A 24,051-nucleotide genomic window follows, 5' to 3' on the forward strand; every position below is an offset into this window, starting at 1 on the left:
AACAGGGCTAACCCATTTTTATTTGATTTCCATAAAGATCGGGGGAGGGGGAAATGACAGACTATTAAATAAGAACTTTTGAATAAGAGCTTCTTTCATATTCACTTCTCACTCTTAAGCTCCAGGAAGGGAAGTGGAATCTGTTCTAGAATGTGAACAATTTTCACGTGTGTCCCAAGAAATTCCACACACACAGCAGTCAGACTAAGGGATCATTTCAGGAAACAGACGCCTTGGCAAGGACCTGAACACACCATTCTGGTGTTCTCGAAACTGAAAGGAGATGCTTAGCCACCCAAAAGCTTTCCCTAGTCAAAGCAACTTCTTCACAAGATGGAGGAAAACTAGGGCTTCCCTGGTGGCGCAGTGGGTGAGAGTCCGCCTGCCGATGCAGGGGACACGGGTTCGTGCCCCGGTCCGGGAAGATCCCATATGCCGCGGAGCGGCTGGGCCCGTGAGCCATGGCCACTGAGTCTGCGCGTCCAGAGCCTGTGCTCCGTAACAGGAGAGGCCACAACAGTGAGAGGCCCGCGTACCGCAAAAAAAAAAAAAAAAATGGAGGAAAAACTAGATGTGGGGCTGGTAGGATGGGAACAGTTGCTTTTCTTATAAAGATGCTCTTATATGAGCACCTCCGTGACAACACGAGCAGGCATCACGCATTCTCTCCCACCACCCAGAAGGCTGAGAAGCAGCATTTGGGATGGGAACCCACTCTAGGTTCTGCAGATGAGGAAATCTGGTCAGTTGTGGTTGCAGAGTTATTCTTCATTTCCCAAACTTGTCAAGTCCCCAGACCACAAGTTTCATTTCCAGCCTGTAGAGATTCTGTGTACCTCTCATCCTTCCCCAGTCCAGGGCTTCCTTATTTTGTAAAAAGTGGATGTACCCAGTACTATTAAACCAATTCAAGGGAGAGCAGTTTAAAGCAAGGGCTTTTAATCCAGAAAATGTCTCAGACCTCTTTGAGAATCCAATGCAAATTACAGACTTCTCCCCAGAAAAAGGAAATACAGCATTTTACATAAAATTGGAATTTATATATAGGCAAACCATTTTATTGTGCTTCACTTAATTGCACTTCACAGATACTGCATTTTTTACAAATTGAGCGATTGTGCCGACCCTGCATCAAGTCTACTGGCAACATTTTTCCAGAAGCATTTGCTCACTTTCTATCTCTGAGTCACACTTTGGAAATTCTCAAAATATTTCACACTTTTTCAATATTATTATATTTTTGTGGTGATCTGTGATCTCTGATGTTACTATTGCAGAAAGATTAAAACTCACTGAAGGCTCAGATGATGGTTAACATTTTTTATGCATAAAGTATTTTTTAATTAAAGTATGAACATTGTTTTTTAGACATAATGCTATTGCACACTTAATAGACTGCAGTATAGTGTAAACATTACTTTGATATGTACTGGCAAACAAGAAAACTTGTGTGACTCGCTGTTTTGTGATATTCACTGTATTGTGACAGTCTGGAACTGAACCCACAACACCTCTGAGGTGTGCCTGTACCCCTGAAAAGTCTGAAGAACTCTTTAATAAAAAGTCTTCAGTTTTAGGACAAAATTCTTAGCAAAAGATGAGTCGATAAAAATGCCAAAAACAAGTTCAAAGGTAATATATTGAGCCAATTAATTATGCTTGATGTCAAAGTACTGATAAAACTGATTTTAAAATATATTACCTAAAACACTATTTGTTTTATTTGTATTATTATCTGCAAAATGTGAATCAATACTGAGAGAGATTAAACCTTCATTAGCTGCCATTCAGGCTGAGGAGACCATATATTTATTTATCTGATTTATTTCAAATTTTTATCTGACTAAAATACTCTGAGAGTAAAAAACAACAGTAACAAAGACAACAAAAAAACTCAACCCAGTTACGTTATATACAACGTTCAGACATGAAAATAAGCATTGACCGTGGGCTGTCGTTAGAATCAGGCTGGCACTACTGCACCATAGCGATTCTGGGGAGAAACTTCTCTTTTTCTTTGTTGCCACCCAAAGGAGTATTTTAGAAAGATAAGTACAGAAAACACACACACACAATAAAAGACATCTGGGAAAGGGATAGAAGCGCTTATGAAACGAAAGCCCATTATATCTGATTGAGGGACAATTATACAGTCCCCTGTTCCAGCAAATACAGAAAAATCCACAATTATGACACCAGTGTAAGCTTCTTAAAAGAAGGAGTCTTGGCTGCCTTGCTCCCTGACACCTAGAATAAATACCCGATACCTTGTGATGCTTCAACAGTTAGCTTCTGGATGATAAAAATCTACCACCCAACAGAGCTAGGAAAAAAAATCTACTAAAACTTACTGTATTACCCTGGGTAAATCAATTCAGTTCTCTTGGCCTCAGTTTCTTCATCTAGAAAATGAGGAGGTAAAATGTGTCTTTTTTTAAACATATATATTTTTTATTGAAGTAGAGTTGATTTACTATGTTTCAGGTGTACAGCAAAGTGATTCAGGTATATATATATATGTATGTACTTTTTACAGATTCTTTTCCATTATAGGTTATTACAAGGTATTGAGTATAGTCCCTATGTTATACAATAGGTCCTTGTTGTTTATTTTATATATAGTAACGTGTCTGTTAATTCCAAATTCAAAACTGGGTCCTTTTAAAGTCTTCTAATTTGCCAGTCTCTGGTTCTACTTAGCACACAGGCAATTTCTCCTCAAGTGCAAGGCTATGATCATTTAAGCACAAGTTGGTACCTGGCCTGTGAAGACCCCGTGTGCACTGTGGATACTCACTAAAGAGAAACAGGCTTCTGGAGAGAACACTGCGGACAGCAGGGCGAGTCCCAGAGTCCCAGGCGAGGGCTTGGCTCCGTGGGGAAGAGGTGGCGTGCCATCTTATGAGATGTAGCCCAACTTCCTTCCTGTTTGCTTCTTGAAGTCTCAGCCTATAATTAAGTATCCCCTAGACTCAGCACCCTAGATTTCTCCACTGGTTCAACATGCCTGAAGCAGTAACACACTCTTAGTGTTTCCAGAATGTACCATATGATATTTTCTCCATAACCTTTGAGGGAAAACGGACAAGCAAGATTGGTTAATTTTTTTTTTTTTTTTTTTGCGGTACGCGGGCCTCTCACTGTTGTGGCCTCTCCCGCTGCGGAGCACAGGCTCCGGACGCGCAGGCTCAGCGGCCATGGCTCACGGGCCCAGCCGCTCCGCGGCATGTGGGATCTTCCCGGACTGGGGCACGAACTCGTGTCCCCTGCATTGGCAGGTGGACTCTAAACCACTGCACCACCAGGGAAGCCCCCTGGTTAAATATTTTTAAAGTAACTTTGTTTAAATGCATCTATTAATTCTTTAAGTAGTTTGTGTTCTTACATGACAACATGTTAGTCAACCCAGATATGGGGTGGGTGGAATATTTTCACTCTTGTGAAAAAGTATTAGAAATTGCAGCTCCTCTTTAAAATATTTCTCTGGGTTTCTTTTCCCCCTCAGGGAAGCTATTCTCAGACTTCAACACATAAAAATCACTTGGAGTGCTTATTAAGAATGCAGATACCTAGGTTCTACCCCCAGATATGGATCTGGACAGAGCCTAGGAAATCACCTTTTAGCTATTACCATAGCAATTCCAATGCACATGTTCCCCAGAACCACATTGTATATCTCCCTCTAGAGAGGACACCTATAAAATAAGCCTGTGTCCGTTTCTTTATTTTCCGCTATAATCCCTTCATCTGTGATATTTTTGCGCCCTCTAGTGGATGATTTCACTCAGCAAACTTTTTCTGTATTACAAATGCCTTGCTCAAAACTTTTAGGAAATTCCATCTCTCGTGAACTCCTTGAAACAGTGGGAAATCAAGAAAAGGCTCATAAGAAAAATTGCTTCAAGGAACATGAGATTCATATATATTTAGATATACATTTAATGTGTAATATACATACATATTACATAGGGAAAAATTTAATCCTGATCAAGTTGGCTGAATATGGCTAATCTGTTTTATTAAAAGATTTTAGAAACCTTGGATTTACTGGCCACAGTATTTTTAGGCCATTTATACCTGTAAGATTAATATTGTCACACACCAGTTTCCTAATACACTCCTTCCAGCAAATCAGTACGATAACTTGGATCTTCCTGACTGCTCCCTTCTGGGCATCTCTTTAGAACCTACTGGCCCTTCTGATACCTCTCGTGTTGGCTTCTACGATCGACAGCTCTTTTCAAGATCCTGAAAGCTCTGGATGTGTTTTGCACATTGTGGCTTTCATCTCACTGAAGAACTTTGCTTACTGATGCTCTCACTTCCAGAGTCACAAATTCAGTTGCCCACAGGCACCAAGCAGGTGACACAGATGAGTGGGTGGGCAGGGTGTAAACCAAAGACTGGTGGAGACTAAAGCAAACTGAGTTTGTTACATTTCAAGGAATTCAAGAATAATTATAATTTTATAAAGCCCACTATGGGCCTAATTAAACATCTGTGAACTGCATGAAACTTTGTTTCATAAACCAGCTAAAGATCCCTGATTTACTTGACGGCTTACGAAGTGCTAACTGTGTATGGATATTATGCTCATATAATTCTAACCACAACCCTTTACAAGGGATAGTTTCACATCCCAGTTGTACCATCCAGGAAACGAGGGCTCAGGAGGTAGTTTCCTCGCCCCAAGTCAGACAGGTGAGGTTCCCTGGCCCAGGCTCTAATCCACCGTGCCAGACCCGAGTCTGCATCCTGTCACTTCACTCCAGGGCCTCTCTGAGCAGCGGGCTTCCAGCCTTTTCCACCTGAATGTCCCAGTGTGCTCCCCTCCCACCACCTCGGACCCCCTGCTTCCCGCCCAGACCCCCTGCTACCCAGGCTCTTCGCAACGTCTTCTGTTCCCTTGGCCTCTGATTCTACTGGTGTCTTTGCATTTGGGCAGTTTCTCATCAGGTAGCTGACGCCTCTCTAAACCAGCACTGGGATGGTAACTTATTATCCCATTACAAATGACTGTGACAAGCATGTCAGTATAATATATTTGTACTGCTATTGTTTTAAATAGGTGCACGTTTTCCTCAAGTTTTAAAATGATATTTCAGTAATGCTCGGATTTTTGTTACAAGTGGAATTGGCCCTACTATAACACCCCCTACCTTTCTACTCAATGGAACCGTTCCAGGTACCACTGTGAATCCTGTAAAAAGATGGGAGATCTCTGGGTAAAGCCCTGTTGTGTCAGCTGGCCTCAAAACATGTTTTTGAAAAGCAAACAGTAAGAGTCATTATGTATAGAAATCCAAGTGAATTACCTTTGAGGAAAAAGAGCCATTTCTTTACTTACCCATTCTCAGGTAGCCGCTTGGGTTTTACGATCCCGAAGACAGAACAGCAGCCCTGGGGCATCTTTCCCACCAGGCTGCCTCTCGTGGATTACATTACTTGGGGAAGACACAGTTATAACCGCACGCTCGCATCAGTGCTGTAGTTTATGTGGAATATTTGAGTCCCTTTAATCTTCTGTGAAAACTGTCACCGAAAACAGTATTTCCTTAGGTGGCTTTAACATAACATTTTGATTTGAATTCCCAGACAAAAAGAATGAGAAGTTACTGGGACATACATTGCAACCTGTGATATATTCTCCAGTCCTAACAATAAAGGGTGTATTGTTGTGCAGTCTTTCAACAAGAGAGTCCACCTAGGATATGCACAGTAATTCATTCACTTGCCCTTCTTTGTATAAACAGTCAACAAAAACAAACTGTATTTCTCTGCTATGAGAGCCAATATTCAGAAAAATCTATTTGTACTTGGAAAATAGATGGGGGTGGGGCGCTTTGACTGCCTTAATTCTGCAAAATGACCAAATCCCAACTCATCCCCACCCCCCAGTGATGGTATCAACATGAAGGTAAAAGCAACCAGAGTGGGCTTCCCTGGTGGCGCAGTGGTTGGGAGTCCACCTGCCGATGCAGGGGACACGGGTTCGTGCCCTGGTCCGGGAAGATCCCACATGCCGCGGAGCGGCTGGGCCCGTGAGCCATGGCCACTGAGCCTGCGCGTCCGGAGCCTGTGCTCCGCAGCGGGAGAGGCCACAACAGTGAGAGGCCCGCGTACCGTAAAAAAAAAAAAAAAGCAACCAGAGTCTCACTGGCTGAGGTGCCGTGGTGCTGCAGGGTCCAAGTTATGATAACCATTTGTTGAATTCTTTCCAAGTGCCTGATACCCTTCTCACTATGTGCATTAACTCACTTAAACTTGACCCTGTACTGTAGTACTATTCTTTTTTTAATTGGAGTATAGTAGAGTTGATTTACAATGTTGTGCTGGTTTCTGGTGTACAGCAAAGTGATTCAGTTATACATATACATATGTATCCTTTTTCACATTCTTTTCCATGATGGTTTATTGCAGGATATTGAATATTGTTCCCTGTGCTGTACAGTAGGACATTGTTGTTTATCGATTTCATAGATTAAAATATGGTAACCATAATTCTGTTTTCTATGACTGAGAGTCGGTTTCTGTCTTATAAATAAGTTCATTTGTATCACTTTTTAGATTCTACATATAATCATATATCATATGATATTTGTCTTTTTCTGGCTTAGTACGATAATCTCTAGGTCCATCCATGTTGCTGCAAATGGCGTAATTTCATTCTTTTTTACGGTTAATTCCATTGTATATCTGTACCACATCTTCTTTATCCAGTCATCTGTCAGTGGACACTTAGGTTGCTTCCATGGCTTGGCTATTGTAAATAGTGCTGGTATGCACATCAGGGTGCATGTGTCTTTTCGAATTAGCATTTTCTCCAGCTATATTCTCAGGAGTGGGATTGCTGGATCAGATGGCAACCCTATTTTTAGTTTTTTGAGGAAACTTCATACTTTTCTCCATTGTGGCTGCTGTAGATACTATTCTTACCACCATTTTACAGGTAAGGAAATGGAAGGACAGAGGATTAAAGTAACCCAGCCCAGGGCACACAGCACGTAGTGGCAGAGCCCTCATTTTTAGCAGACATGCTTGGACCACGGACCAAGTGTGCTCTCGGTGATGGAGTCAGTGAGGTCTGGTATGTGTGCTGGGACCTTACCTGCCCAGAGGCTTCTGTTAGACAGCCAAGGCTGAAAACTACTTCTACTTATAAGGACTCCCAGAGCTGAAGAATCTGTGTTATTATTCCCTCCATGTCCAGGTAATACCCATTACTCAGTAGTTCCGGATGCCAAGGGTGGTAGCAAATGAAGCCACTGATTCCATGTTCGCAAGTATTCCTCTTCTTTGTGGGAAAATTTGTAAACCACTTTTCAGTAAGACCGCCACTTGCTTGCAGTGTTATCTTTCCTGCCCTGCATGTCAATGACTACCTCCCCCAACTCCAGATCAACATAGGCTCCAAATGTCCTGCAATCAGAGCTGGCAATCCCATAGTTACATTTCAGCGGGAGACTTCACAGGTTCACTGCACATGCCCACACGCACTGTTCCTGCTTGCGAGTTCTTTGGATGTGGGTCCCAGACCCTGCTGCAGCGTGAGGCCGTTTCCTCTTGTCCTGTTACCACGGGAAATGGAGGAGCTGCATTCAATCAGAAATGTATAATACCCCTTCACGTGGGACCATGCATAAACGATGCTAAGTAGTAATTATTGGTGGACAAAAAGGGAACAGAACACTATGGGGGGGGAGAGTTTTTCCAGGAGATTGTGGTAGACCCACAGAACATTTATGGATGTCACATTTGAGGTTTTGACTCTTAGCAAGAAAACCAGGCAGTCTGTGTACCTGGTTATTTGTAATTCTGTTGAGGGACCAGCTCGCATCGTGTACACTTTCTGACTGGTGTCCATTGTGAGACGTCTAGAGGCTTAGATTTTGGTTTGTTCATGTGGGCGCCCAGGCACTGAGCCACGTCAGCCAAATGGCCTCCTCCTTTGGTTAATGTCACACTGACAAGTCCCATGTTGATCCTGATGCTCCTAGGGAAGCTCTTTAAGAACCTCTGCCCCATAGATAAACAAGGTCCCACTGTATAGCACAGGGAACCATATTCAATATTCTGTGATAAACCATAATAGAAAAGAATATTAAAAAAGGAATGTGTATATATGTATAACTGAGTCACTTTGCTGTACCACAGTAATTAACACAACGTTGTAATTCAACTATACTTCAACAAAAAATACATTAAAAAAGCATTCTCATTAGGCAGTGCTTTTGAATTTATATTTTAGGACAGAAGGCAAACACAAGTAATTTAAATTAGAAAACTTGATCAGTTTCATCTCGCTAGAGCAAACGGCGAATTTCACAGAAACAGTATCTGCGTCAATTTTGGCTCCAATTTGGAAGTCTTTTCAGAACGATCTAATTGTATATTTCTAAGTTGAATAACGGAGTTCTGTTCAATTCTCTCTATCGTTGAGGGGTCTGGATAAGGGACCTAAGGCTAAGGACGGTATACAGGTGCCAGAGACCCAGGGATCCTGTAAAGGGAAGCGAGGTCCCAGGCGCTAAGATTGTGAAGCTGGTGTTGCAGGTGAAGGGAACGAGCGGGCCGAGGAGGGCAAGGGCTGGCGAGGAAAGAGGCCCAGGCGCTCAAGGCGGCCTCCCCTCCCGCCCTGCTGCGTCTGCTCACTTCCACCAGCTCCTCTGAGACCCCCTGCAGAGACGTGTCCGCTTAAAACTGAGCACCCAGGAGGCTCCCTCCCCTTAATGCTCCACAGGTTGGGGGGGTTTCACAACGGACACGTGGTCTGTGGGCATAAGCACCCATTACTTTATAAAACTGGGCAGGGAAGCCCGCTGCAATGTGCATTTGTGCAGATTAGCGCTGTGCTATCACAAAATCTTTTGCGAACTGATGGTGTTGAATTTTAGCATCCCAAATAATAAATTAGTATTTGCCCTTTCGTGACAACTTTGTTAAAATAAGATTTCTATCTTTGCCTTCTCGATCCACTTCTCACTGGGGGGCTTGCGAAACTTATTCAAACTTTGTATATAAACCTGAAAGTACAAAAATGTGGACGAACATTTTATGAAATTGATGACGTTTCAGTGAATGCCTGGTGCTGGGTATCGTGTGCAGTGATATGATCGTCAGGAGGAGGGCGCTGTGGTACCGCGTTTACTCGTGTGCTGTCTGGTGAATTCCTGAGTGGTCCCTGAGAGGATTTGTAAAGAAAAATAGCAACGTTTGCTGGTCCTTTTACACTCCACTTCTTAAAACGCTGCTGAGATTAGGAAGTGACAGCTTCAGAGCTTCTATTGTCTGGAACTAAAAGGAATTTGGTTCATCCCTGTCAGGCCCGCTGATATTTTTCTATTTGAGGCTCATTACTTTTGAAGAATGTGTTTCAGCCACTTCATCAAAACGCTCCTTAGACTGAAGAAGATTCACTTTTTTTTTTTTTTTTTTTTTTTTTTTTGCGGTACGCGGGCCTCTCACTGCTGTGGCCTCTCCCGTTGCAGAGCACAGGCTCCGGACGCGCAGGCTCAGCGGCCATGGCTCACGGGCCCAGCCGCCCCACGGCATGTGGGATCTTCCCGGACCGGGGCATGAACCCGCGTCCCCTGCATTGGCAGGCGGACTCTCAACCACTGCGCCACCAGGGAAGCCCGAAGATTCACTTTTTAAGCGTTTTTCCCAAAGCCAGACTTACAAGTGAGGGTTGATTTGGTATGAATATTTTAGTATGAAGGTATCGCCATCTGCTTGGAACGTTTAGGAAATTTGAACATGTAAAGCTGCCCTTCTGCACCATCCTGCACTTTTTATCTGGTTATACTGGAGTCTGAGGTAATCCAAGAAATAGTTATTAAATCACAAAATGCTGTTGCCAAGCAATAATATTCTGTTCTATTATCACACAAATTATTCAGATTAACATAATAAATCAATAACAAAATGAAATTTTAAAAATCTTTCACACCTATGATGTGAAGTTTTGATAAAAGCTAAGATGCACATCCTGAAATCTTCTCAATTCAATATTGATTGAAAATAGATTTTAGATTGAAGCATCTGGTTTCCCCATAGCTTCATCACTAAGATTTTTCCATTATTTAGTTAGAATAATATATAACATATAGTTTGTTGGAAAAGAAAGTCCAAGATGAGGTACGAATGGTTAGTTGGCTCTAACAGACTCTGTAAGGAAAACTCTGTGATGACTAACCGGCCAGCAAGAGAGGAACGGATAGTGTTTGTAAATAAAACATTTATTTTTCTAAAATGTTTAAGCAGCTTTCTAGAGGGTCATGATCAGACTCTAAGCATTGTGCTCTCTCACAAAGAAGTGATAGGACCTTCACATTCAGACCGGAAGGGAAGTTAGGAGGTTTCCATTTGATCCTATCAGGAATGGCATTTGACAGCCAGGAGCAGAGGCCTGAGAAATAATGGCTCAGTCAGACGGGGCTTTCTTTCCCTCGCATATGACAGGCAGCTGGGAGTGAGCTGTGGTCGACTAGCTGAGGTCTCTCCGATTCTCAAGACTTTTCCTCAAGGTTTGTACGATGACTGTTGGGGCTTATACCATTAATTAGGAATTCCTAATTAATAGCAAAGGAGAGAAAATGAAGGAGGAAGGGGCAATTCCTATGTCAGGAAGACAAAAACTCAGCATCCCGGGAGATAGCCACTCACATCTCACCGGTAGGAAACAGTCCTTGTCACCTCTGCCAGGAAGGTGGGAAAGTAGCTTCAGCTGGCACAGTGCCAACCCTCAGAGGCTTGGTCTGTTAATGCAGGAAAAGGAGAGGAGTGTATTCTCCACCACACCTGTCACATCTCTGACTCTAAGGAAGATGAGGCACCTGGGCCCGGAAAGACCGAAGGCTTCACCCATGTCTCAGAGCTGGTGGCAGAGCCAGGGCTTCATGGAGCATGATGGTGGGGTGGGATGGGAAAGGAGTGTCTTCTGAAGCTCTAAGAATTCTGCTTTAGCAAGAGCATAACAGGTAAAGAATGTGACGACTCATAGCAGCACTATTCACACTACTAGCCAAGATATGGAAGCAACCTAAATGTCCATCGACAGAGGAGTGGGTAACGAAGATGTGATATATCATACACACACACACACACACACGCAATGGAATACTACTCAGCCACAGAAATAATGCTGTTTGCAGCAACATGGATGGACCTAAAGATATCATACTAAGTGAAGTAAGTCAGACAGACACAAATATAATATCACTTATATGTGGAATCTAAAAAAAGATACAAATGGACCTATCTACAAAACAGAAATAGACACAGAAATAGAAAACAAACTTTTGGTCACCAAAGGGGATAGGGTGGGAGAATGGATAAATTAAGAGTTTGGTATGACTGATACGCTTTGTTGTGGGGCAGAAACTAACACACCATTGTAAAGCAATTATACGCCAATAAAGATGTTAAAAAAAAAAAAAGAGTTTGGGATTAACAGATACACACTACTATATAGAAAACAGATAACAAGGACCTACTATATATCACAGGGAGCTATTATATCTTGTAATAATCTGTAATGGAAAAGAATCTGAAAAAGAATATATATATACATTTACATAATATAAAACAATCACTTTGCTGTACACCTGAAACTAATACAATATTGTAAATCAACTATACTTCAATTTTTAAGAAAAAAGAATGTAAAGAATCATGGATTACTGAAATAATCCATGATTTAATAAGATCATAGTGGTTTGATTTTCCTATAGAAATATGCAAAGAAAAATAAAGATCAAATCCTAACACAGTAATCAAGTGATAGTGTCACTGTCAAGGCATTAAAATTTTGTTTGGTAGCAAAAATTTCATTTGAGAGCTTATTACTTCAAAGTAAATAATGGAGATGTTCCCTCATGTAATCCTTGACTTCTTACTATAAACACTGTGGCCCTCCCCCTTTCGAAGGCTGAGGGGGCAGCCCTCAACTTTCTGAGGAGTGTGACTTGGGGACAGTGGTTGTGACAGTAGTGGCAGCAGAAAAGCAAGGCTGCTCTGGAAGGGGTTGCAGCTGACCACCTCCCATTGCCAGGAGGATAAAATTTGTCTTCTAGAAGAGTTGTGAACAGATGTTGACTTTCTCTCACAGATACCATTCAAATACTTGTTAAGTTGACACATTCAAGAATGCAACACTCTATCAGGTTATGTATTAATCCAAGAAGAGACTATGTATTACTGCTTATAACCTAGGACCACAGAGAAGTAATATGCAGACACCTGAGTGGAAATGATTTCTGAAAATTGTACAGTATAAAACTGGCCCCTTCGTGTTACAGACAAGGGAACTTACAGGGTAGCAAACCAGGAATGACCTAATTTCATTCATTTGGAGAATAGGAATTTTTTTTCATTTTAATGTATGCTTAAGTTATTATAACTCCACGGGTTATGATTTCAGATCTTTTCAAACACAAAGACTTATGTATTATAGTGTCATCTAAATGACAGCTCTTCAGTGTTTTCCCTCGATTCACGATTTATGCCTGGGGTATAAATGGGGAGCAACATTTACGGGTTGGGGATTCAGTTGTGTGTGATTCATTTGTAATTGCAGTGGGAGAAACTGCAGATGACCAGGAGTGAGAGGAGGAAGATATTCTGCTCTGTCACCTTCCACGTCATTGCCATCACCTGCGTGGTCTGGTCTTTGTACGTGTTGATTGATCGGACAGCGGAGGAAATCAAGCAAGGCAATGATAATGGTAAGAGCATGTGTCCATTCTCTTTCCCTCTTGGATCCCGAGACAGGCAGGGAAGATGTTTCCCAGAGCATGTTGGGTGCATGAGCAACACCCAGTACTGGCGACGGAGTCTGCTCCAGTTATGTTATTTTATTTATTTATTTATTTTAAATCCCACATTTATTTTTTTGGCTGTGTCGGGTCTTCGTTTCTGTGTGAGGGCTTTCTCTAGTTGTGGCAAGCGGGGGCCACTCTTCATCACGGTGCGCAGGCGTCTCACCATCGCGGCCTCTCGTTGCGGAGCACAGGCTCCAGATGCGCAGGCTCAGTAGTTGTGGCTCACGGGCCTAGTTGCTCCGTGGCATGTGGGATCAGACCAGGGCTCGAACCCGTGTCCCCTGCATTGGCAGGCAGACTCTCAACCACTGCGCCACCAGGGAAGCCCTCCGGTTATGTTATTGATGACCGCTCAGACTATAAAGCACTGAGCACACAGGGTTCCCAAGCTGAGAAATAAGATTTATCAAGTAAACCTTAGTGGGGGAGAAATATACAGAGGCCATGCACCACTTTAGGCTTTTCAAGGAGCTGGTAAGTATCAGGTTCTGCCTGATGGGAAGAGGCAAACAGCGGTAAAAATAGAAGGTCTTTCATTGTATTTAATTCAGCCCAGTCGGCTTCTTGTAACACACAAATAAGATGGCAGTTAGCAGAGATGTGGTACAGCTTATTGATTGGCACGCTGTAATTTGATAGAGTAGGTTAACACTGCAGTTTGAAATATTTGCTGCGCTGAGTTTGACAGTGAAGGATGGTATGGAGTCTGCAAAGCGAGATGTCTTAAAACCACTGAGGCATGTTGTAACATTTTCAATGGATAGGTCCTTCAAAACGGGAGCAAAAATGGCTTGTTTATCTTCACCTCCGTACCCAGTTCTGTTTCCCAGCAGGTTCTGCTGGCTTTTAGCCTGTAGCCTAAATCATAGCAGGTGAAACAGTGAGGAATATTCCCCTAGCCTCCCCCTGGGGGGGGGGAATATATATATTATATAGAAAACCAGCAGTGAATTTGGAAGGAGAACTTGTTCAGATGATAACACTAAGTTTGTGTCTCCCTCAAGAAAAGAAGGTGAAAGAAAGAACAAGATGAGAGGCAGTGAGGGAAAGAAGGAAGGAGGAAAAGAATTTTTTAAAGCAGAGGTTTCTGTCTTCTGTGTCTCTTTGTTGGGAGTCACAAAAGCGGGGGGGGGGGGGCCCCTTCTCGTGCTCCTTGGGTGCTGCTTCTGGGCAGAACAGGGCTGGGCTCAAAAGGACCAGGACCCCAGACCCCCCAGGATGTGTTTTATGTAGCTGGAGCATGTGTGTGGCAGGAGTTCTCCAGAGACAGTGTCCTCTTCTGTTTTTGTTTTGCGGTATGCGGGCCCCTCACTGTTGCAGCCTCTCCCACTGTGGAGCACAGGCTCCGGACGCGCAGGCTCAGCAGCCATGGCTCACGGGCCCAGCCGCTCTGCGGCACATGGGACTCTCCCAGACCGGGGCACAATCCCGTGTCCCCCGCATCGGCAGGTGGACTCTCAACCATTTTAAAGTTATTTTCAGGTTTTTAAAAATATTTATTTATTTTGGGCTGCGTCAGGTCTTCGTTGCATCACGTGAGATCTTTCGTTGCGGCATGTGGGCTCTTCATTGCGGCACGCAGGCTTCTCTCTAGTTGTGGCACATGAGCTCCAGAGCGTGTGGGCTCAGTAGTTGCACCACGCAGGCTTAGTTACCCTGCGGCACGTGGGATCTTAGTTCCCCGATCAGGGATCGAACCGGCATCCCATGCACTGGAAGACAGATTCTCAACCACTGGACCACCAGGAAAGTCCCTATTTTCAGTTTCTTAAAAGCAAGTGAAAATGAGATAGCTTTTATCTTCAGTGTTCAGAGCTTCTGAAATAGGAAGCAAGATCTTTATCACAAAGCAGTCCCTGTGGTTATTCCTACAGAGTCACTGACCAGAGGGACAGCTCCTGACCTGGGTAATTTCAAATGGGACCATGGTGACTTTTGTAAAAGTTTTTTAGTAGAAGACTCTCTGCACTTAAGTTCAAGTTGTATTTAACACCTAACTTCCCAAAGTGCACATTTTCAGGTAGTGTGGGCATCTGTGTGAGTTATTATTTTAATCTTCCTTTGGCATTGGAACAGGGGGCGCTGATCCTGAGTTGGCTTTTAAAGTTTTGGAAAAAACTGCATAATTTAAAAGTCAAAATATTTTAAATCCCTCTTGAAAACATTTGAGGAGGAACAAATTGCCTTCTTTAACCAGAGTGGAGGTCGAATATAAAACAGCATCTTCTGAGCTGTAATAACAGGAAAACAAAACTAAATACATGGTACTTGAAACTTTAACTCCCTAAGTTATCCATGTTGCCAACTCTAATTTGGGAGAACAATTACTCCTCCTGCCTTTCTTTACATATTCTAGAGGAATGCTCCAGGGTACTTATCTGTGTGCTGAAAACAAAACAAAAGTTCATGCTGTCTATTTTTATTTGTTTAGTTATTTTTGGCTGCATTTTGTCTCCGTTGCTGCACACGGACTTTCTAGTTGTGGTGAGCAGGGGCTACTCTTCGTTGTGGTGCACAGGCTTCTCATTGCGGTGGTTTCTCTTGTTGTGGAGCACAGGCTCTAGGCACACGGGCTCAGTAGTGGTTCGCAGGCTCCAGAGTGCAGGTCAGTAGTTGTGGCGCACGGGCTTAGTTGCTCCACGGCATGTGGATCTTCCTGGACAAGGGCTCAAACCTGTGTCCCCTGCATTGTCAGGCAGATTCTTAACCACTGCGCCACCAGCAAAGCCCCATGCTGTCTATTAAAGGGACTATAGATGTTAGGGCTGCCGCAGGACCATTTAAATGCATAGAAGCGAGGGACTAGAATAAGAAATTGATTTTGTCTCACTCCCCTGTGAGCCTCCGACAACATCCAGGGCTGTGCCGTGCCTACTGGCTGTTAACATTTCTTTGAGAATGTCTTAAAAATCACTTCCCTGCCATCCATATAATATTCGCCTTTTCAGCAATGTTGCTTAAACATTCCTTTTTAACGTAATTACACATGCTCTTATTGTTAACAACGCCAAAGTGGTAAACACCAACTTGGGCAAATGATCAGAAGGACAGGGTCTCTTTCTGCCTTGGTCATGTGCTAGTTATCTTCAACAAAATAATTATCACTCAGAAGCTTGCTTTTTATCACTCAGAAGCTTGCTTTTCTCATTTGTTGACTAAATTGGACTGAATATTCTCCAAACTTTCTATGATTCATTTTTCAAAACCACCAAAAACACCATGAACTTGCCTTTGCATCAGATAAATGGAAACAAGGTGTTTAGGGCTTCCCTGGTGGTGCAGTGGGTAAGAATCCACCTGCCAATCAGGGGACACGAGTTCGAGCCCTGGTCCGGGAAGATCCCACATGCTGCGGAACTAAGCCCGTGCACCGCAACTACTGAGCCTGCACTCCAGAGGCCACGAGCCACAACTACTGAAGCTCCTGCACCTAGATCCCGTGCTCTGAAACAAGAGAAGCCACCGCAATGAGAAGCCTGCGCACCAGAACGAAGAGTAGCCCCTGCTCGAAACAACTAGAGACCACGAACAGCAACGAAGACCCAACGCAGACAAAAATAAATAAATTTATAAAAAAACAAAAAAACCCCACATACTAAATTATTATTTTAAAAAAAAAACAAAGTGTTTATACAAATTGTACATGTATCATTCATGTTTACTCACAATAAAAATTACCATTAAAACTAGTTAAGGAGAGAGAGACCTTCAAGATGGCTGAAAAGTAAGACGTGGAGATCACCTTCCTCCCCACAGATACACCAGAAATACATCTACACGTGGAACAACTCCTACAGAACACCTACTGAACACTGGCAGAAGACCTCAGACCTCCCAAAAGGCAAGAAACTCCCCACGTACCTGGGTAGGGAAAAGAAAAAAGAAAACAGAGACAAAAGAATAGGGACGGGACCTGCATCTCTGGGAGGGAACTGTGAAGGAGGAAAGGTTTCCACACGTTAGGAGCCCCTTCGCGGGGCGGAGACTGCGGGTGGCGGAGTGGGGGGAGCTTCGGAGCCGCGGAGGAGAGAACGGCAACAGGGGTGCGGGGAGAGATTCCCGCACAGAAGATTGGTGCTGACAGGCACTCACCAGCCCGAGAGGCTTGTCTGCTCACCTGCCGGGGTGGGCGGGGCTGGGAGCTGAGGCTCGGGCTTCGGTAGGAGCGCCTGGAGAGGACTGGGGGTGGCGGCGTGAACACAGCCTGCAGGGGGTTACTGCGCCACGGCTAGCCGGGAGGGAGTCCGGGAAAATGTCTGGACCTGCCGAAGAGGCAAGAGACTTCTTCTTACCTCTTTGTTTCCTGGTGCGCAAGGAGAGGGGATTAAGAGCGCTGCTTAAAGGAGCTCCAGACACGGGTGCGAGCTGCGGCTATCAGCGTGGACACCAGAGACAGACATGAGACGCTAAGGCTGCTGCTGTCACCACCAAGAAGCCTGTGTGCGAGCACAGCTCACTCTCCACACCTCCCCTCCCAGAAGCCTGTGCAGCCCGCCACTGCCAGGGTCCCGTGATCCAGGGACAACTTCCCCAGGAGAACACACGGCACGCTTCAGGCTGGTGCACTGTCACGCCGGCCTCTGCTGCCACAGGCTCACCCCGCATCCATACACCTCCCTTCCCCCAGCCTGAGTGAGCCAGAGCCCCCGAATCAGCCGCTCCTTTAACCCCGTCCTGTCTGAACGAACAGATGCCCTCCAGCGACCTACATGCAAAGGCAGGTCCAAATCCAAAGCTGAACCCCAGGAGCTGTGCAAACAAAGAAGAGAAAAGGAAATCTCTCCCAGAAGCCTCAGGAGCAGCAGATTAAATCTCCATCAACTTGATGTACCTGAATCTGTGGAATACATGAATAGAAACACAGGCACTAGTCCCCTCCACCAGGAAGCCTACATAACCCACTGAACCAACCTTAGCCACTGGGGGCAAACACCAAAAACAATGGGAACTATGAACCTGCAGCCTGCAAAAAGGAGACCCTAAACAGAGTAAGTTAAGCAAAACGAGAAGACAGATAAAAACATAGCAGATGAAGGAGCAAGGTAAAAACGCACCAGACCAAACAAATGAAGAGGAGGTAAGCAGTCTACCTGAAAAAGAATTCAGAGAAATGATAGTAGATGATCCAAAATCATGGAAATACAATGGAGAGAATACAAGAAACGTTTAACAAGGACCTAGAAGAATTAACGAGCAAATACACAATGATGAACAACACAATAAGTGAATTAAAAATTATCTAGAAGGGGCTTCCCTGGTGGCACAGTGGTTGAGAGTCCGCCTGCTAATGCAGGGGACACGGGTTCATGCCCTGGTCTGGGAAGATCCCACATGCCGTGGAGTGGCTGGGCCCGTGAGCTATAGCCACTGAGCCTGCGTGTCTGGAGCCTGTGCTGTGCAACAGGAGAGGCCACAACAGTGAGAGGCCTGCGTACTGCAAAAAAAAAAAAAAAAATTCTCTAGAAGGAATCAATAGCAGAATAAGTGAGGCAGAAAAACAGATAAGGGACCTGGAAGATAAAATAGTGGAAATAACTACTGTAAGAATGAAAAGAATTGAGGACAGTCTTAGAGACCTCTGGGACAACATCAAACACACCAACATAAGAAGAAGAGAAAAAGAAAGGGACTGAGAAAATATTTGAAGAGATTATAGTTGAAATATGGTAAAGGAAATAGTCAATCAAGTCCAGGAAGTGCAGAGAGTCCCATACAGGATAAATCCAAGGAGAAACACACCAAGACACATATTAATCAAAGTATCAAAAATTAAATACAAAGAAAAGATATTAAAAGTAGCAAGGGAAAAACAACAAATAATATACAAGGGAATCCCCATAAGGTAAACAGCTGACCTTCAGCAGAAACTCTGCAAGCGGGAAGGGAGTGGCAGGACATATTTAAAGTGATGAAAGGGAAAAACCTATAACCAAGATTACCTAGAAAGGATCTCATTCAGATTCGATGGAGAAATTAAAACCTTTACCAACAAGCAAAAGCTAAGACAATTCAGTGCCACTAAACCAGCTTTACAACAAATGCTGAAGGAACTTCTCTACACAGGAAACACAAAAGAAGGAAAAGACCTACAATAACAAACCCAAAACAATTAAGAAAATGGGAATAGGAACATACATATCGATAATTACCTTAAATGTAAATGGACTAAATGCTCACACCAAAAGATACAGATCGGCTGAATGAATACAAAAACAAGACCCATATGTTTGCTGTCTACAAGAGACCCATTTCAAACCTAGGGACAAATAGAGACTGAAAGTGGGGGGATGGAAAAAGATATTCTGTGCAAGTGGAAATCAAAAGAAAGCCTGAGTAGCAATTCTCGTATCAGACAAAACAGACTTTAAAATAAAGACTATTAGAAGAGACAAAGAAGGATCGATCAAGGGATCGATCCAAGAAGAAGATATAACAATTGTAAATATTTATGCACCCAACATAGGAGCACCTCAATATATAAGGCTAATGCCAACAGCCATCAAAGGGGAATCGACAGTAACACATTCATAGTAGGGAACTTTAACACCCCACTTTCACCAATGGACAGATCATCCAAAATGAAAGTAAAGAAGGAAACACAAGCTTTAAATGATGCATTAAACAAGAAGGACTTAATTGATATTTATAGGACATTCCATCCAAAAACAACAGAATACACATTTTTCTCAAGTGCTCATGGAACATTCTCCAGGATAGATCATATCTTGTGTCACAAATCAAGCCTTGGTAAATTTAAGAAAATTGAAATTGTATCAAGTATCTTTTCCGACCACAACACTATGAGACTAGACATCAATTACAGGGAAAAAAAATCTGTAAAAAATACAAACACATGGAGGCTAAACAATATGCTACTAAATAAACAAGATATCACTGAAGAAATCAAAGAGGAAATCAAAAAATACCAAGAAAGAAATGACAATGGAAACAAAATGACCCAAAACCTATGGGATGCAGGAAAAATACAATCATACCTCAAGAAACATGAAAAATCTCAAATAAACTACCTAAACTTACACCTACAGCAATTAGAGAAAGAAAAACAAAAAAACCCCAAAGTTAGCAGAAGGAAAGAAATCATAAGATCAGATCAGAAATAAATGGAAAAGAAATGAAGGAAATAATAGCAAAGATCAATAAAACTAAAAAGTGGTTCTTTGAGAAGATAAACAAAATTAGTAAACCATTAGCCAGACTTATCAACTGACACTGCAGAAATACAAAGGATCATGAGAGATTACTACAAGCAACTATGGCAGTAAAATGGACACCCTGGAAGAAATGGACAAATTCTTAGAAAAGCACAACATTCAGATACTGAACCTGGAAGAAATAGAAAATATAAACAGACCAGTCACAAGCACTGAAATTGAGACTGTGATTAAAAATCTTCCAACAAACAAAAGCCCAGGACCCGATGGCTTCACAGGCAAATTCTATCAAATATTTAGAGACGAGCTAACACCTATCCTTCTCAAACTCTTCCAAAATGTGACAGAGGGAGGAACACTCCCAAATTCATTCTACGAGTCCACCATCACCCTGATACCAAAACCAGACAAAGTTATGATAAAAAAAACCCTCCAGAAAGGCATAGAGGGAACTTACCTCAACATAATACAGGCCATATATGACAAACCCACCGCCAACTTCATTCTCAATGGTGAAAAACTGAAAGCATTTCCACTAAGATCAGGAACAAGACAAGGTTGCCCGCCCATTCTCCCCACTATTATTCCACATAGTTTTGGAAGTTTTAGCCACAGCAATCAGAGAAGAAAAGGAAATAAAAGGAATCCAAATCAGAAAAGAAGAAGTAAAGCTGTCACTGTTTGCAGATGACATGATACTATATACATAGAGAATCCTAAAGATGCTACCAGAAAACTACTAGAGCTAATCAATGAATTCGGTAAAGTTGCAGGATACAAAATTAATGCACAGAAATCTTGCATTCCTATACACTAATGATGAAAAATCTGAAAGAGAAATTAAGGAAACACTCCCATTTACCATTGCAACAAAAAGAATAAAATATCTGGGAATAAACCTACCTAAGGAGAAAAAAAACCTATATGCAGAAAACTACAAGACACTGACGAAGGAAATTAAAGATGATACAAATAGATGGAGAGATATACCATGTTCTTGGAAAGGAAGAATCAACATGTGAAAACGACTATACTACCCAAAGCAATCTACAGATTCAACGCAATCCCTATTAAGCTACCACTGGCATTTTTCACAGAACTAGAATAAAAAATTTCACAATTTGTATGGAAACACAAAAGACCCCGAATAGCCAAAGCAATCTTGAGAAAGAAAAATGGAGCTGGAGGAATCAGGCTCAGTAATCAAGACAGTAATCAAGACAATATGGTACTGGCACAAAAACAGAAATGTAGGTCAATGGAACCGGATAGAAAGCCCAGAGATAAACCAAAGCACATATGGTCACCTTATCTTTGATAAAGGAGGCAAGAATATACAGTGCAGAAAATACAGCCTCCAATAAGTGGTGCTGGGAAAACTGGACAGCTACGTGTGAAAGAATGAAATTAGAACACTCGCTAACTCTATTCACAAAAGTAAAACTCAAAAATGGATTAAAGACCTAAATATAAGGCCAGACAGTATAAAACTCTTAGAGGAAAACATAGGCAGAACACTCTACGACATAAATCACAGCAAGATCCTTTTTGACCCACCTCCTATACAAATGGAAATGAAACAAAAACACATGAGACCTAATCAAACTTCAAAGCTTTTGCACAGTAAAGGAAACTGTAAACAAGACTAAAAGCCCTCAGAATGGGAGAAAACATTTGCAAATGAAGCCACTGACAAAAGATTAATCTTCAAATTTTACAAGCAGCTCATTCAGCTCAATATCAAAAAAAACATACAACCCAATCCAAAATGGGCAGCAGACCTAAATAGACATTTCTCCGAAGATATACGGATTGCCAACAAACACATGAAAGAAGGCTCAGCATCACTGATCATTAGAGAAATGCACATCAAAACTACACTGAGGTATCACCTCACACCAGTCAGAATGGCCATCATCAAAAAGTCTACAAACAACAAATGCTGGCGAGGGTGTGAAGAAAAGCAACCCTCTTGCACTGTTGGTGGGAATGTAAATTGTTACAACCATTATGGAGAACGGTATGGAGGATCCTTCAAAAACTAAATATAGAACTACCATATGATCCAGCAGTCCCACTCCTGGGCATATATCCAGAGAAAACCATAATTCAGAAAGACGCACCCCAATATTCATAGCAGCAACACATGCACCCCAATGTTCACAGCAGCACTATTTACAATAGCCAAGACATGGAAGCAACCTGAATGTCCGTCAACAGAGGAATGGATAAAGAAGTGGTACATATATACAATAGAATATTAGCCATAAAAAAGAATTAAATAATGCCATTTGCAGCAACATGGATGGACCTAGAGGTTGTCATACTGAGTGAAGTAAGTCAGACAGAGAAAGACATATATCAAAGCTTTATATATATTAAAAGCTTTCCTTCATCCTTAAAATGTCCACTGAGCCAAGGCAGCGTGGAAAACAAAGACCAACCAGACGTAGATCCTGCACTGTCAAGGTTATGGCACAGCAGAGAACAAATAACTTACGTCAGAGAGCGACTCATGCCACAGGTGTAAAAATAACATGAAACTGGAAGAGTGAGAACGCTTATCCCCAGCTGGAAATTATTTGAGTCAGGTTTTGTGGGACAGGTAGACATTCAGAAATAGAGAAGCAAAATTCTGAGAGAAGAAATATCATGGGCAGAGGCTTGGAAGGAGACAATCTCCAGGCACTTCCAGGGCACAGCTGGTAGTGTCACAGGTGGTAGTGTCATTTAGGAATCAGAGGGGAAAATGAGATGTAATCCATGGGGATTTCCCTAAAAATGGGAGACAAAACACACTTCAGCTTGTCTGTGGTTAACATCCTTCTAAACAAGGAGACACTACTGCTCAATTGAACAGCTGAGAGCAAAAATTCTAAATAAAGAAACGTGATCATCTTCTGCAACAGGGTTTCTCAACCTCAGCACTATTGGCATTTTGGACTAGGTTAACTCCTTGCTGTCCTACACAATGCGGGATGCTGGCAAAGCAGCATCACAGGACTTACTAAGAAATCAGTAGCACCCCCCCAACACCAGGTATAACGATCAGCATCTCCAGACACTGCTCAGTGGCCCAGGGCACACAACTACCCTCAGTTGTAAGCTGCTGGTCCCCCCAGCTCAGTGAGTCAGGCATAGACAGGATTAAGGAACAAGGCAAGCCCTTCAACGTGAGGCAAATGGGGCAGGGGTCCAGTTTGCTTCCAGAAGCATAAAGTATTCATAAATGTCACTCTTACAAAATATAGACAGGATGTTTCTTATAACTCTATTCACTGTTACAAGTAAGTAAAACCTGACTTCCCTAAAGTGTGGTTTCCAACCCACCCTTCTCTTTTACTTGACGGTCTCTCACATGAATGAAGGCAGCTATCACATCCTCCATACCATCCTAATGTTGGCAAGAGGTGGTCTCTTGACCATCATATATTTAACATTTGTAATTATATGTGGCGTAAATACTGCTGTAGTTACAGAAATGCTCGTGACATAGTTTTAAAAACTCTTTGTGAAAGAAAGTCCATTTCTAGTTATGGTGATGGAAATTAAGAGAAAATATTGATTGATGTCTAAGAAAGAGATGGTTCTCAGTAACAAAATGTAAGACTGATAAAACAAGTGACTAAAATTCTAAATCTTATGCATGTCTGTACTCAGGAATTCTGAGATGTGGCAGCTTCTTTCTCTTTTTTTTAATTTTAAAGGTAATGAGGGTGGGGAGGGAACCCATGGGTACAATCCCACACATGTACCTATTACATTACCTTAAGAGGATCCTAAAGTCTGATTCTTTCACTTCCTTTAAAGATTTAGCTGTAAGGAATAAATGTCGAAGTAAGTATCTGATGATCACAGTAGGTTCTTGATGGCTAAGAGAGATGAGAGACATCATTACAGGGGTAGGGGAGAGAATTTTTTCATGTACAATTTTGGCAATACCTCGAGAATATTTAAGGCAATTAAGCAACAGGTTATAATTTTTACTAGTTAAGAATATATTCCTGATCTATGTATTAACAGGCTGGCATGATCCTTTGAAGGAACCATAGGAAAAG

The 24,051-nt window shown here is 42.5% G+C and overlaps 1 protein-coding gene and 1 long non-coding RNA gene across 3 annotated transcripts in view; one reads left to right on the top strand and one right to left on the bottom strand.

The window, feature by feature from the left end:
* Nucleotides 1-24,051, top strand: part of MARCHF1 (membrane associated ring-CH-type finger 1) — an 843,574-nt gene that overhangs the window by 815,752 nt on the left and 3,771 nt on the right. For both annotated transcript variants that reach the window (XM_067737026.1, XM_067737025.1), the window contains one exon: nucleotides 12,578-12,725. In XM_067737026.1, coding sequence (XP_067593127.1) covers nucleotides 12,578-12,725 — 148 coding nt within the window. The remainder of the gene's footprint in view (nucleotides 1-12,577; nucleotides 12,726-24,051) is intronic.
* On the bottom strand, nucleotides 923-23,748 carry LOC137224069 (uncharacterized). Its single transcript, XR_010943215.1, has 2 exons — nucleotides 16,939-23,748; nucleotides 923-15,052 (listed from the first exon to the last, which is right to left on the bottom strand). It is a non-coding gene; the product is annotated as an uncharacterized lncRNA (long non-coding RNA).

The sequence above is a fragment of the Pseudorca crassidens genome, chromosome 4 (assembly GCF_039906515.1).
Source record: "Pseudorca crassidens isolate mPseCra1 chromosome 4, mPseCra1.hap1, whole genome shotgun sequence".
Taxonomy (NCBI): Eukaryota; Metazoa; Chordata; class Mammalia; order Artiodactyla; family Delphinidae; genus Pseudorca; species Pseudorca crassidens.